General features: G+C 42.6%; 2 protein-coding genes across 2 annotated transcripts in view; one reads left to right on the top strand and one right to left on the bottom strand.

Annotated features, from left to right (window-relative positions):
* Positions 1–9,788, bottom strand: part of LOC102212417 (actin filament-associated protein 1-like 2) — a 15,420-nt gene extending 5,632 nt beyond the window's left edge. The window contains exons 1-4 of the mRNA XM_005754741.1: positions 9,661–9,788; positions 1,382–1,516; positions 1,209–1,286; positions 1,012–1,070 (exon numbers count right to left, since the gene is read on the bottom strand). Of these exons, the coding sequence (XP_005754798.1) occupies positions 1,012–1,070; positions 1,209–1,286; positions 1,382–1,516; positions 9,661–9,676 (288 nt within the window). The 5' untranslated portion in view covers positions 9,677–9,788. The remainder of the gene's footprint in view (positions 1–1,011; positions 1,071–1,208; positions 1,287–1,381; positions 1,517–9,660) is intronic.
* A 1,165-nt stretch (positions 9,789–10,953) lies between these two features.
* Positions 10,954–13,609, top strand: part of LOC102211575 (ras-related protein Rab-14-like) — a 4,846-nt gene continuing 2,190 nt past the window's right edge. The window contains exons 1-4 of the mRNA XM_005754738.2: positions 10,954–11,122; positions 11,603–11,661; positions 12,045–12,098; positions 12,767–12,944. Of these exons, the coding sequence (XP_005754795.1) occupies positions 11,610–11,661; positions 12,045–12,098; positions 12,767–12,944 (284 nt within the window). The 5' untranslated portion in view covers positions 10,954–11,122; positions 11,603–11,609. The remainder of the gene's footprint in view (positions 11,123–11,602; positions 11,662–12,044; positions 12,099–12,766; positions 12,945–13,609) is intronic.

Genomic DNA, 13,609 nt, shown 5'->3' with positions numbered 1-13,609 from the left:
GAGAGAGAGGGAGTGACAGGAAGTTCAGTGTTTACAGATCTCTTTGCTATCGGTCTTCCTATTGGCTCAGACCTGTGCAGAGGGAGGAAGTGGTCACCGATGGCGGTTGATTAGCATCTGGGCTACGTGATGGATGGATGGAAAACACACACACACAGAGTTGTGCTGCCGTCTCCTCCCAAACCTCAGGAGGACTCGGTCTGTCATTACTGACCCACATCACAGAGCAGCCTCCTCCTCCTCCTCCTCCTCCTCCTCCTCCTGCTCTCTTTCTCTTCTCTTTGACCTCAGAAGAAAAATCCTGAAGCTGTTCAGAAACAGATTTTTGTTCCTTCCTAGTAAAGAACTTTGTGTCCACATCATCGTGTTTGTCACATGAAACTTTTCCTCCACCTGTCGCTCCTGCTCTTCATCACGAGGAGTGTGATCAGCAGCTGTTTCTCACTCTGGTGCGTTTGATTTAACCACCATCTCCTGAACAGAATAAAAGCTCTTTTGTGACTTTTATCTCTGTTTTCGGAGCTTTTTGATACATAAACTAAGACTTCTTATTTATCAGGCAGATAATAAACTACATTCACATTTTTAGACCCAACCTTGAGCCGCCACGCTGGACTTGTTTTTATTAATCAGGCACAGCAGTCAGCCACTTCATGTAATTAATTAATGAGAGATAATTAAAATATCATCTGATTAAAGAGCTGCACGTGCAGGACGATTATCTGTTATAGACGCTGCAGCTTCACACTGTGTTTGTATAGTTTAGTCATCATTTTTCTATTATTTGTTTACTGTTTGTGTTTATATTTTATTTTTATATTTTTTTTACTTACATTTTACTCTTTTTTTAATTCATATTCAGTCTTAACTAATACATTTTTTATGTTGTTTTTAATAATGAGTTTTCATTCACATTTCATTGTTGCTGTATTGTTTGTTTGTTTGTTTTCACGTGTTGCTTCAGTTAGCTCAGTGGTGGAAACCAGTGTGACCAGTAAGGCTGATGCTCACCCCGTTCCTCAGCCATGCAGACAGGTCCTGATTTGAGACCAGCTCAGAGGCCCGGACAGCTGTGGATACAACAACAACAACAACACAGAGCTTTCATGAAGTCTTCAGGATTCGCAGGTTTACGTGAGCTCTGTTTATGAGTGAAAATCGTATTTCGCATTATTCCGATGTGTCTTGAAGGCAGCATTAAGGTGTACCTTTTGCAGGTGTGTCTGTCAGCTCGTTGCTAGGAGACGATGATGGACAGCTCATGATCATGTACTCGGCATCTTCCACTGAAAACACAGCAGGAAACACTTTTATTCGGGTGTCTGTGGGTTTGGCAGTACTCTGAGTATCAGCAGTAATGTGAGTACTGGTGTGTTTTTACCTGGAGCGTCCTGATTCTGCAGCGTGGACAGCAGCTCTGAGATGGATTTCTTCTGAGCCTGAGCGATGTAACTCAGGTTCTCTGAGTCCAGAACAGACAGGAAGGACTGCAGATCCCAGATCAGCTTGGCCAGCACTGGATACAGACAGACAGACAGTCGGACGGACGATCGTCTGGATGTCTGTTTGAGCTCATTAACCAGGAGGAAAATGAGTTTACAGACTTTATCTCGACCTCACAGCGAGTCACAGTTGAACTGACTGCTGGGCCATGAGTCATGTTTGTTCTCACACTCTCAGTATCTGATGTCGCTGTTTACACGCCAACAGACACTCTGTCTGTCTGTCTGTCCACAGACTCGAATGTTTAAGCTTTGCAGCAGAAACAAACATGTTTACAGCCTGACACACAAACTGTTTGGTCTCTGTGGATCCTTTTCCTCCTTCATAACAACTATGGGACGGATTGGATGGTCATAGTTTGCATTATTAAGGGGCGTGGTCTCTTTGACTGACAGGTGGATGGTGACACAGCTTCACCTGAACTGGACCCCTGGACTCCAGCTTACCACTCCACCCTCTCATCCAAAATATGGACACTGATATCTCAGTCTTGCATTTTCTTTCTTCATTTTGGTCCAGCCATGGGGGGTCGGGGGGGTACTGGGGTGGATGGGAGGGCTGCCTCGTGTGCTTGTGCTCAACAGGGTGTCGGTGGAAATGATGCTGCGGTTTACTGAAGGCCGAGGAGGAGGGTGGGGGGAAGGCATGTTCGGAGGAAGTGAGAGAAAAGGAAAGACAGGAGTGTGGAGGTGACGCTGGGGCCGGAGGAAAAGAGGAGGATCACAGATGTAGTGACGGAGGACATCCACAGGGTTGGTGTGCCAGTGGAGGATGCTGAGATGGGGGGAGATGAATAATAATAAGAATGTTCTTCCTTCGTTTCTGAGTGGAGTGATTGATTTTGGCCGTCTTCTCCTTCAAATCGACCCCAACACTCATTTATGTCTCTCAGAAAGAGACTGAATATGGACGGTGTGGGTTCAACCACACTATCGGCTGCTTGGTTGGAGCTGATACAGCAGCTGAACCAGCCCAGGAAAAACGAGGTCTTACTTTAGTTTTGATAAAAATAAGTGGATACAGCAAAGTGAGCGTCTGACCCACAGCTGCAATTTACATGAATCCAGATGTGATTCATGATTCTGAAATGTAAAAATATCTGAGCACTGAAGGGGTGTAAATAGTTTCCTGGATGTTAAAAACTGCATATTTGCATCATTTCTTTGAGATTTTGGGATTCACTATGAGTTTGGGCAGATTGTTACTGTGGCAGGTGGGTTTGCTCCCACAGTCTGAGTGTAAGCTGGCTGAGATGAGATCCATTTTTGTTTTTGTTTCTCTTCTCTGAGTTTCAATAATGAGTTTTCTCTCATGTGATAAGAAAAAAGAAACAACGAACTTTTCGAGTTCCTGTGCACAGCAGGGATTCAGGTGATGTAACTGTGTTTACTCTGAGTTAAATATTGGCAGGAGCCAGGAGCTTATTAGTTTGCATCCTGTCATCAATTAACATGTGAAGGCCAGAACATCTGCATATTTGTGCAGGTAACGTTTACCTGAACAGGTGCGGTCAGACTGTTGTTCTGTATGAAACTGACTTTTACATGTGAATCACATTTTCTTACGATCATCTGAGGATGCAGATGAGGAGCCGCGGCTGATGTGTGTTTCTGTCTGAGAGTGAAGAATCAGCATCTTGTTTTTCTGCCTTTGAATGATTTCAGCTCTTATCTTCTGAAGTGAAACAGAGTGAGTATTCATTCACACACAACGGCTTCATTCATAACACGAACACAGACGGACTTCATCACAGTTTTCATGTTTAATCAACCTGCTCGTAGCAAACTGACCATCCCCCGTCAGCTTTACTTATTACAGAACAAAAACATTTAGTGTAGGTAAGAGCAGCCTGTCAGGGCCTTTGTTAGTTTAACATGAATCATTAAGGATGTCCAACAGTCCACAGTTATATTCGTTTTAAAAAAAACAAAACAAAAATGTACAAAAAGCTCTGAAAACTGTTTTTTTAAACTCTCAACACCATAAGCACTCCCAGGACCCCAGAGACCGGTATGACCTCCTAAAGGACCACACCTAGAACCTGCCTAGTATCCATATAAACTACATAAATCATCACTATAATCATCATAAGGACACCTAGAACATGGCCAGTAGAACTTCTAAATGAAAACAGGAACCTCTGCAATCTCCTGCAGGGTAGGGCTGGGCGATATGGCCTAAAATTTGAAGCACTTGCAGTAACGATATATATCACCATATATTCTTTTCTTCTGTATAACGTGTTTTCCACACTTAAAATCCTTTACATTTCTCAAAAATCGAGAGTTCCTTATGTATGAATTCTGGTTGTGCTTACTGACCTCGAACCGATTTTGGCTGCAGAAATCTGTTAAAAATGTCTTAGTACAACTTTGGTAAGCAGCACTGCTTGATGGCTCGTCAGAGCATTACGGCTGCCGTAGTGAGGAGCTTCGCGGAGTAATCTGGGTCCAAAACTCCGTCAGCTTCAGGTCCCAAAGTCAAACAAACACTGAGAGTTAAAAACGGTCTAAATTCTTTCATCTTTAACCCCTGGGGGGTCTTAGAAAAATGCATACACTATCGGACCTAGAGCCACAAATCGACCCTAAGACTCTCCAGGGGTTAATAAAATCATCAGCGTTGCTGCTTTACCAGGTGTAACAATTAATTTTAACATCCATGAAAACAGAATTTATTAAATTTAACGGAGTTAACAGTTAGCAGGAAGTTAGCTCGCTAGTTTCCACCTAAACATTTCATACCATGTTCTGACAGAGATTTCTGAAACTAATTCAAACGTACAGCTCTGCTGTCACTTCCAACATAAATGAAGACAGAAAACTAAACAGCAGTGGCGTTTGTAGGGTTACTGAAGTTGGACTACCTGGTATATAATGATGTGCTACGTGATTGCTAGCGACACAGCTGTGTTAGCATAACATTAGCACAGTGAAGCTGGAGGATGAACGCCAACTTTTTTTCCACTCGATAAAAGTTAACGTGACGGCCAAACTTCAGTCAGGAGAACAACTGAGATCATTCATCCACAATACGAGGTTAGTTATTAATATACTGCAACAACATGGGAACAGAACAGCTGCAGAGAATTCAACATCAATGAATCAATGTTACGGAAGTGGAGGAAGCGCAGTTTTTGGCTTTCCCCATATTTCAAATGTGCTTCATCTCTTTGCTGTGACTGTCGCCAGCATAATTTGCAGATGATAATGGTTGTAGCCGCTGCGATGCTTTCGACCAAAACAGCCACAGCTTGATGACATCATCAACATGCGCTATCGCGATATAGTCAAAATCTCTATCGTTGGCCAAATTTATATCGTTTCTATCGTATATCGTTTATATTGCCCACCCCTACTACAGGGGACCCAAAAGTTATTCAAGTGCACCCTCACAGACGGGCATTCAAAAGACCTCTAGAACCTCTCTGCGATCTCCAGTCACACAACCACCATGAAGATTTCTAGAACACCCTTGCTCACCAGTTTAACTTTCCAGGGGATGAATAGAACCTCTTCAGTGACAACCACAACCTCTTAAAGTTCCCTCTTCACAGATAACCACTTAGGAGATGTCTCAAACCCCATCCAAAACTACACAAATCATTACTAGAACCAACATTAGCACGTCTGAAACATCCTCAGAGGCCAGCACAGCCTTCTCAAGAAAAACTAGAATCTCTTCAACCTCCTAAAGAGTATGTAAGAGTCCCTTCACAGAAAAATACCTCATAGATCTGTAGAGGTCGTTGTGTCCTTGGGCAAGACACTTTACCCTACTTGCCTACTGGTGTTGGCCAGAGGGGCCGATGGCGCGATATGGCAGCCTTGTTTCTGTCAGTCTGCCCCAGGGCAGCTGTGGCTACAACTGTAGCTGCCTCCGCCAGTGTGTGAATGTGAGAGTGAATGAATAGTGGTATTGTAAAGCGCTTTGGGTGCCTAGAAAAGCGCTATATAAATGCAATCCATTATTATTATTATTATTATTATTATTATGTAGAACATCACCTCACAACCTCGAGGATTTCAGAGACCAGCATGACCTCCTAAAGGATGACTAGAACCTCTTCGATGGCGACAAAACTTCCCTTAGCACCACAAAAGCCCACTTCACAGATAAATAGAACCTCCTAATAAACCTTTACAACCTTTAGTCATGACTAGACTCACATTAAGGACATGGAGGACATCCTCAGTAATGACTAGAGTTTCCTAAAGCTATTACCTGACAATAACTGTGGCTTCAGACCATCCAGGAAGTGAAGCTCTGAACACTAATTAGCATCTGTGTGTGTGGATGCAGTATTTATATAAGGATATGGGAAACAGCGACACAGAGTAGGTGTAACTAAGTAAAAGTTTTCAGTCTTTAATGCTTTTCTGTTGTTGTTTAGACGTAAACTGTACTGAGTCATCATCAGTACAACACAGAGCAGAACATGTAAAAACATGCAGAGGAAACAGCAGCTGATTGTCCGGTGGCTCATTCATACAGAGAGGCCGAGTCCATTCACGCTGTGAGCCGAGTGGGAGACGAGGGCTAAATGTTCCTGATTAACTCCTCTGATGCTGATTTAAATCAAACTGCTGTTTAAGCAGCGAGCTGCAAATTCCTCAAACACCCACAAACCCTGAAGACGAACAACAACAGCAGAAAGGAGACAGAGACGGACGGCTGCTGGACGGACGCAGAATCAAGAGTTTGTGTTGCTGAACGCTGTTTATCTGACCATCTGCATTACTTCCTGTCTCGGGCTTTGATGTTGCAGTGCACACTTTCAGGCCTGTTTACATCATTAGTACATTAACTTCCATTCATTTCCTGGACACTTATCCTTAAACCATAACCTAAACGAATCTGTCAAAAACAAATAACTCGACTGACCACAGCGACGCATCTGCTTCAGCAGTTTAAACTAAAAGTCACGTTTCCAGCTGAAACCAGTCACACTACAGTACCAATGGTGTCCATCACAACAATGATATCCTAACAACATTATGCAGTAATTACATCCAACCAGGAAGCAGTTTGTCCAGCGTTGTCCAATCAGGGGGCAGTCGTTGGAACCACAGAGCTCGTTCAGGTTCTGATACCCGATAATTGACTGTCGTTGGGCATTAGATCATCTACACTTACATAAACCTGCTTACAGCGCTGCGAAAAAACGTTTTTACCGTTTCTTTTTTTGCTATTTGTCACTTTTGTTTCTCAGATCATCAAATAAAATGTAATATTAGACGACCATAACCTGAATCACTTTGTCACAATTAATTCAATTCAGTTTTATTTATACGGCGCTGAATCACAACAGCAGTCACCTCGAGGTGCTTTATAGTGTAAGGTAGACCCTACAATAATACATACGTGGTATGTTTTAACATAGGTGAGGTAGTTTTCCTAATAACTTAGTTCATCATTTAAAAACTGTGAAAGAAGCTCCCACAGAGGCTGAACATGCAGTTCCTGTAACGTCCAGCAGGGGCACCAGCAGTGAGGCAGTCCCACAGACGTGCACATTATAATCTGACAGCAGAAATAAACATGTTTACAGCCTGATACACAAACTGCTTGGCCCTGTGTTGCTGAGCTGATCGCTGTCTGTGAGGCTTCACCACCACTAATCGTTTCACAACATGGAAGCAACCGAAACGCTATGAAAAGTCCCAGAAACCACATGGGTGAAGTCACATGGTTACGTCCGTGTTTTTTCTGTAGAAAACATCATTTTTATTCTGTAAGGGAGAACGTGTCACAATCCATCCTCCTGCTGCTGTGGAGTCTTTATCACACCGGTGGTATGTTAGCAACGCAACTATCAGAAATACCCATCTGTCCTTGTCTGTCCTCCTTCCTCCACCTCATCATCATCACTTCCTCCTCCTCCTCCCGCTGCTGCTCTCTGGAGACTGAGCTAATAGACTGTTTAGATTTTCTGTGTGTTTGTGTCTTTAAAGTATCCACACCAACAATTTTAACATTTTTCTGCCATTAAGTCAGATTGTTTCCTGACCTCATGTGCTAATCGCTGGCTAAAAGGAGTATTCTGATGTTTCCCAGCTCCTCCTGGTAGCGCTCAGTCTGAGGTACAAGACCTACTCAAAATTTATAGAAAAAACTTTAAATTAGCTCTGAAAACAGGAAATAGATTTTACTTGTTTCCCATAAATCATCCCATGACCTGGTGACCTCTTGGGGGGGCTGACCCTATTTTAAAAACCATCATCTACTATATATAACGTAGATAAAACAGCCCCAATGGGGACATGCTGCTGATGCATTTTACTGCAACACCTGTACTTCAGTTACACGAAGCTGAACATACTTTAGTTTCTCATTTACACGTTGGACATGTTGCTGAGTATTTTTACCTCGTTACATGTGGTACTGTTACTTCAGGGAGTTATCTAGATACACTGATCTCTCAAATCACTTTGGTTTGCTCTAATCAGAGTTACTTGTTGTTACAAACAACAATAAAAATGCAAAGTGGGTACAGGTCCCAGTTAGCAGCAGGTTAGTGGGGAGGTGGTCAGCCTCCAGCTGGAAGCGGGTCAGTTTGAGGAAACAGCAGCGCAGTAATGTAAATGTTTCTGCTCTCTTGCCAGTCAGATTAAAGAAAGCTGCTCCACACCCTGCTGCACACATGTTTGTACTTCTGTGATTGTGAGGACCTTCTGAGGCCTTTCACGGCCCCCTAACCTAAACCTCTTTTTAACCTGAACCCTTAAACTAAATCCAAACCCACAAACGGGCCTTTAAGAGTCCGTCCTCACAACACAGAAGGGTCCTTAAAAAGTCAATAAATACATAGGTCCCCACAAAGATAGCTGTGCAAGTACCCACACACAGGCGGTGAGGAGAAATCCTGTCTTTCAGATAATTTTAGGGTTTGGTTTTCATGGTAAAGTAACTTAAATCACTTTCAGCTTTTTCTAAACTTTTCAGCTGGAGCCAGTTATAGCAGCATCATGGCCCTTTTCCTTCTGTCAACACTTCCTTTGATTTAAAGCTGCTTTGGCCACAAATACATACATGCTCATATACAAAGTGTTTCTCACATGATACAGAAGATAAATTAAACTGTTAGAGAACAGCATGGCTTTTTGCTGTTTATTTATACCGATTTTAATGAATGAATTTAAACTATCTAATCAACCAGTCATTTGAAATCAAGTCTATTACCACCATCTAAATATTTTATACACAATACAACACAAGCCTAAGGTTAGTTTGATTTGTTCATAACTACAAACGTAAAACATCCCAAAATAATAAATATAGTACAACTTATAACAACTCACACCTGACCTCTAGTGGTCACATGAGTCAGCAGCCAAAATATCAGCGTGTATATATTAATATGATAGACAAACATGGAAATAAACATAAAAACTGCATATCAGGTAATGCTAGCTAGCTCAGATACTTGCTAATAAGTAACATCCAGTCAGAATCCCTAACTTTCTCTTACTGGATTGGTCTGTTACTGCAGTGACCTCACAGCAGCTGTATTATTGGTCTGATGATGTCATTAAAATGCTCTGAAAGGCTCCAACAGCACAAACACGGTCCAAAGGTCCAGTTCAGGTGACGCTAGCAGACAGCTAGCAGCTACAGCCACCTGCGTCACCATCCACCTGTCAGTCAAAGAGGCCACGCCCCTAAGAATGCAAACCTTAAACCTTTTACAGGTGACCTATACAACCCACCACAAATATACCTACAGAGACCGAACAGTTTACATCGGGCTGTAAAAGTGTTTATTACTGCTGTAAAGTTTTAACATGGGAGTCTATGGGGACCGACTCGCTGCTGCCCCCGGTGGAAACTGGAGGAACTGCAAGTTTTGGCCCTGGTAATTGCTGAGTGCTTTGTTAGTACTTTATTACAATTAGTTTTAACATTTTTTTCCACGTGATATGAAAGACAAAAGAATACATGGATGTTAAACACATTAAAGGAAAGTTTCAAAGTAAATCTCCATTTGTAATCAGATTACATCTGAAACATGCATGCTGTGTATGATTTCATACATGTGAAACATTTTTAAATATAAAAAACAAATATCAGGTAACGTCAGGTTTCATGTGTGGATGAGTTTTATGTCTCTGTCGTTATTCCTGAAACATCTGTAAGACTTGTTGTGGGTCACGGTACCTTTCTGTTTGTCCATGTCGGTCGTCTCAGTGTCTGCTGATCCTCAGGCTCATATCTCTGCTAAAGAATCCAACATCAAACAGCAAACAGATTTCCTCCTGTTTCCTCCTCCCCGAACTCCCTCTATCTGCTCTGTGAGAAGCAGTTTGAGTTCTGCCAGGCGAGTCTGTGACCTCAGCACAGGAGGGAGGAGAGAGAGGGCGGGCCAGCGCTCTCATTATGCACGGGCATGCACAAAAACACAGAGAAACCTTAAATACAAAGTCACTTTAACAATGTGCCCACTGTTATCATCCAGTACACAAACACATTTAGAAAATACACAAGAAGAAAAAATATCTGCTAACATTCTGGCTTTAAGGGTTTCTTCAGTGATGCTCCACAAACTAATGTAATAATAATAACAATAATAATAATAATAATAATAATTCCACAGCTATCAGAAAATCGAGGGAGAGCAGCTGGATTACAAAATTACTCAGGCCTCTTTTTATTTGGAAATATAAGTTATTCTTCTACTTGAGAATATCCTGTAATTTACTTATATTAAACCAAGTTTATGTTTTCAATAAATATAATGTATGTTTTCATTTGTCCAACTGTATCGACAAAATCCATCCTCTGCTGCTTCCGCTTGTCAGGGTCGCGGGGGTGGTAGAGCCTATCCCAGCTGTTGTAGGCCGAGAGGCACGACACAAACTGGAGTGGACACCAGTCTGTCACGGGGCTAACACAAAGAGAAGGACAACCATTCACACCTATGGGCAATTTAGTGTTTCCACCTAACCCCACTAACTGCATGTCTTTGGAATGTGGGAGGAAGCTGGAGTACCTGGACAGAACATGCAAACTCCACACAAAAAGACCCCAGCCTGATGGTGGAGCCTAACTCAGGACCTTCTTGCAACATTAGAAGCTCGTTTATTTCAGTCAAACATTTTCAAAATAACTACATATGACCTCTGTGAACCCCATTAGGAGTTAAAGGGTAAAGGAACCCTTCTTTTTCTGACTGCAAACCTGCAGACAATCGTCACATTTTTCAGTGTTTTTCATTGTCGCAGTAATTTGGTAACATATATCTATAGAAACAAGAGCTTCTATTAACTAATTTGGGTCACTTTAAAAAAGAAAGAAAGAAAGAAAGAAAGAAAGAAAGAAAGAAAGAAAGAAAGAAAGAAAGAAAGAAAGAAAGAAAGAAAGAAAGAAAGAAAAATGTAAATAAATAAAGTTACAAACGGGACGGTTGGGTGTGTCTAAATCTCCTTCTCGTCCGCTGGGCGGCAGTAGGAAGCTGTAAGTCTCGCGATACTACCTCTTTTCTCCTTGATGAGGAAGAGTCGCGGAAGAGGTAGAAGATTTTCCTGACGGCTCAGCAAGCGACCCATCAAGTTAGATAAAACTACCCGGCGAACCAGCGTTTTAAGCAGCTTTACAGGTCGGATAGACACCCGGACTGAAGGTAAAACACAGCGACGTGTAACGCCTCCTGTCTGATTGGTTTATTATTCGGTTGTTTTTACTGTAAAAGCTTCAGAAAGTGATCTCCTGCCGTTAGCGTTTAGCTGTTAGCAAGGCGTAGACAGCAGTGCAGCTGTTAGCCACTTAGCTCCAGGAGTGGAGCTCCAGGGGGGCTCGAGGGACTCCTCGGGGGGTTCCTGTGGTTGAGCCGTCAGCGTTTCATACGTGTGATGAGGATGGAAGCTTCCTCTCCGCGGGGCTGTCACGGTGTTTAAAGCTAACGCTGGGCTCGGCGTTAGCTTCTGCTAGCTCAGCCGGCTGCTTCCTTCTCTAAGCTGTTTGTGTCTCACTCGGTGTGTTTGGAGGCTCAGACCGAGCTCCGAGGATCACTGTGACCGGGCTCAGACCGAGGGTGGAGCCCCGTGTTTGAGCTCAGGTTCTCGGTTTAAACCAAACACATTTCTTTGTTTTCTCTCCGCAGGATCACGATGACAGCCGCACCTTACAACTACTCCTACATCTTCAAATACATCATCATCGGTGAGTGACCCGAGCTCCAGCTCCTGTGTTTACTCCCGCAGCTCTGCCAGAGCAGCTTTGCATGAGTCCGTTTATAATAACCGTTCTGTATCCGTGACCGCTGCCCCTCACATCAGTAAACTCCCTCCTTCTAGACTAAGCTTGCAGAAGTGCAGAACCTGGCGCTGGTAAATGTGGAGTGTCTGCAGCGGGTGCAGATATTAAATAAAGACGATGTTGAGCTGTGACTCATGCAGCGCTGCTCTGGTAAAGTCCAGGAGTGAAACTGGACGGTGAATGAGCAGGAACACTTCAATCACAGGGAGTAAAAACGCTTCATCCGGGTGTTTCCTGATCACTGTCAGCCTTGGTGGCCGACCTCACCTGTGTTTGTCTGTCTGCAGGTGATATGGGAGTCGGGAAGTCGTGTCTGCTGCATCAGTTCACAGAGAAGAAGTGTGAGTGCTGCTTTTCTTCTTCTCTTTGTTTACTGATGTTTAAGAATAGAATAGAATAGAATAGGCTTTTATTGTTATTATGCATGTATGATGAAATTGTGAGTTATGGATATTTAAAATTTACCACCACTGTTTGGGTATGAGGGCGCAAAGTGGTACAGCCTGTGTTTCTAGGTCTTTTATTTTGAAAGGCAAGCAGCGGAAAATCAGTTCAGGCTGACTTTTAGAGTCTTTTTTCTAATAATGTCAAGTTTGTTGTTTAGGAATCCGTCTTAGCTGTTTAACAGCACGGCTCTAGTTTATCATATAAATATCTTAATAATGATCAAGTGTCAAGTTCGGGCTTCATAAATATCGATTTATGTTTTTTTTTTTTTCTTCATTTTGATGTAACCGTAAACCTCCAACTTTGGAAACATTTAACAGGATTTCTTTGAATTGATGAACAATGTAAATAGATTAGCTTTTAGCATTCAGTTTGTTATGCTAGGAAAAAAACAAAAAGCGACTCGTGTGTTTGATTTTATCTGGATGGTTTCATGAAATTCATTCTGATAACAGATTTCATGTGTTTGTGCCTGAGACAGCGACAAACACAAACATTTTTATCTTTACTTACCTGTTGGTGACCACTGCCCGTCCAATTCCTGTGTGTGTGTGCGCTGCAGTCATGGCAGACTGTCCTCACACCATTGGGGTGGAGTTCGGGACGAGGATCATGGAGGTCCACGGGCAGAAGGTGAAGCTGCAGATATGGGACACGGCGGGTCAGGAGCGGTTCAGGGCCGTCACCAGGTCCTACTACAGGGGGGCCGCCGGGGCCCTCATGGTCTACGACATCACCAGGTACCTAGGCAGGCGAGGGTGGATGGAGGAGGAGAAATCTGTATCCTGTTTACCTAAAGGGACAGTTCACCATAAATGTAAAACTCTGGTTGCTCCGTCCTGTCGAGCTGCTAATTTTTTTAAAATCTTTGTTGTTTGAGATCACAAACTGATAAAAAGACAAAAACCAACAAAACAAATCAGATATGCAGTGAAGATCATTTCATACAAAACAAAACATACACGAAATGAATGTAAGTTTCTGTCCAAGTAGAAAAAGTCGAACCATTAGATGAATAATAAATGATGAATGTGTATGTAAAGTCATGTTAGATTAAATACATCAGTTAAAACAAAGTAAACTGATAAAAATGGAAGTGATCCACAGACGCTCCGGTGAGCTGCTTCACGTTGGAACTATTTTCTTTCTACAGTCTACATCCGCAAGTTATATCACTGTGCAGGAGGAAGTGTGCACTGAGGCATGAGGAACTGAGCATTATCTCTGTGCTCAGCTTTTTTTGTTTTGGTGGATCTGAAACATCCTTGAAAGAGTAGTTGTCAAACAGCTAACAGATCATCTGCAGAGGTTTATTTGAAGAGTTTCAGTCAGGTTTCAGAGCTCATCACAGCACAGAAACAGCTTTAGTGAAGGTTACAAATGATCTTCTTATGGCCTCTGACAG

The sequence above is a fragment of the Pundamilia nyererei genome, unplaced genomic scaffold (genome assembly GCF_000239375.1).
Source record: "Pundamilia nyererei isolate P.nyererei 1_Seehausen unplaced genomic scaffold, PunNye1.0 scaffold00635, whole genome shotgun sequence".
Lineage (NCBI taxonomy): Eukaryota > Metazoa > Chordata > Actinopteri > Cichliformes > Cichlidae > Pundamilia > Pundamilia nyererei.
The sequence above is the reverse complement of the archived record's forward strand: the minus strand, read 5'-3'. Positions and strand labels throughout refer to the sequence as shown.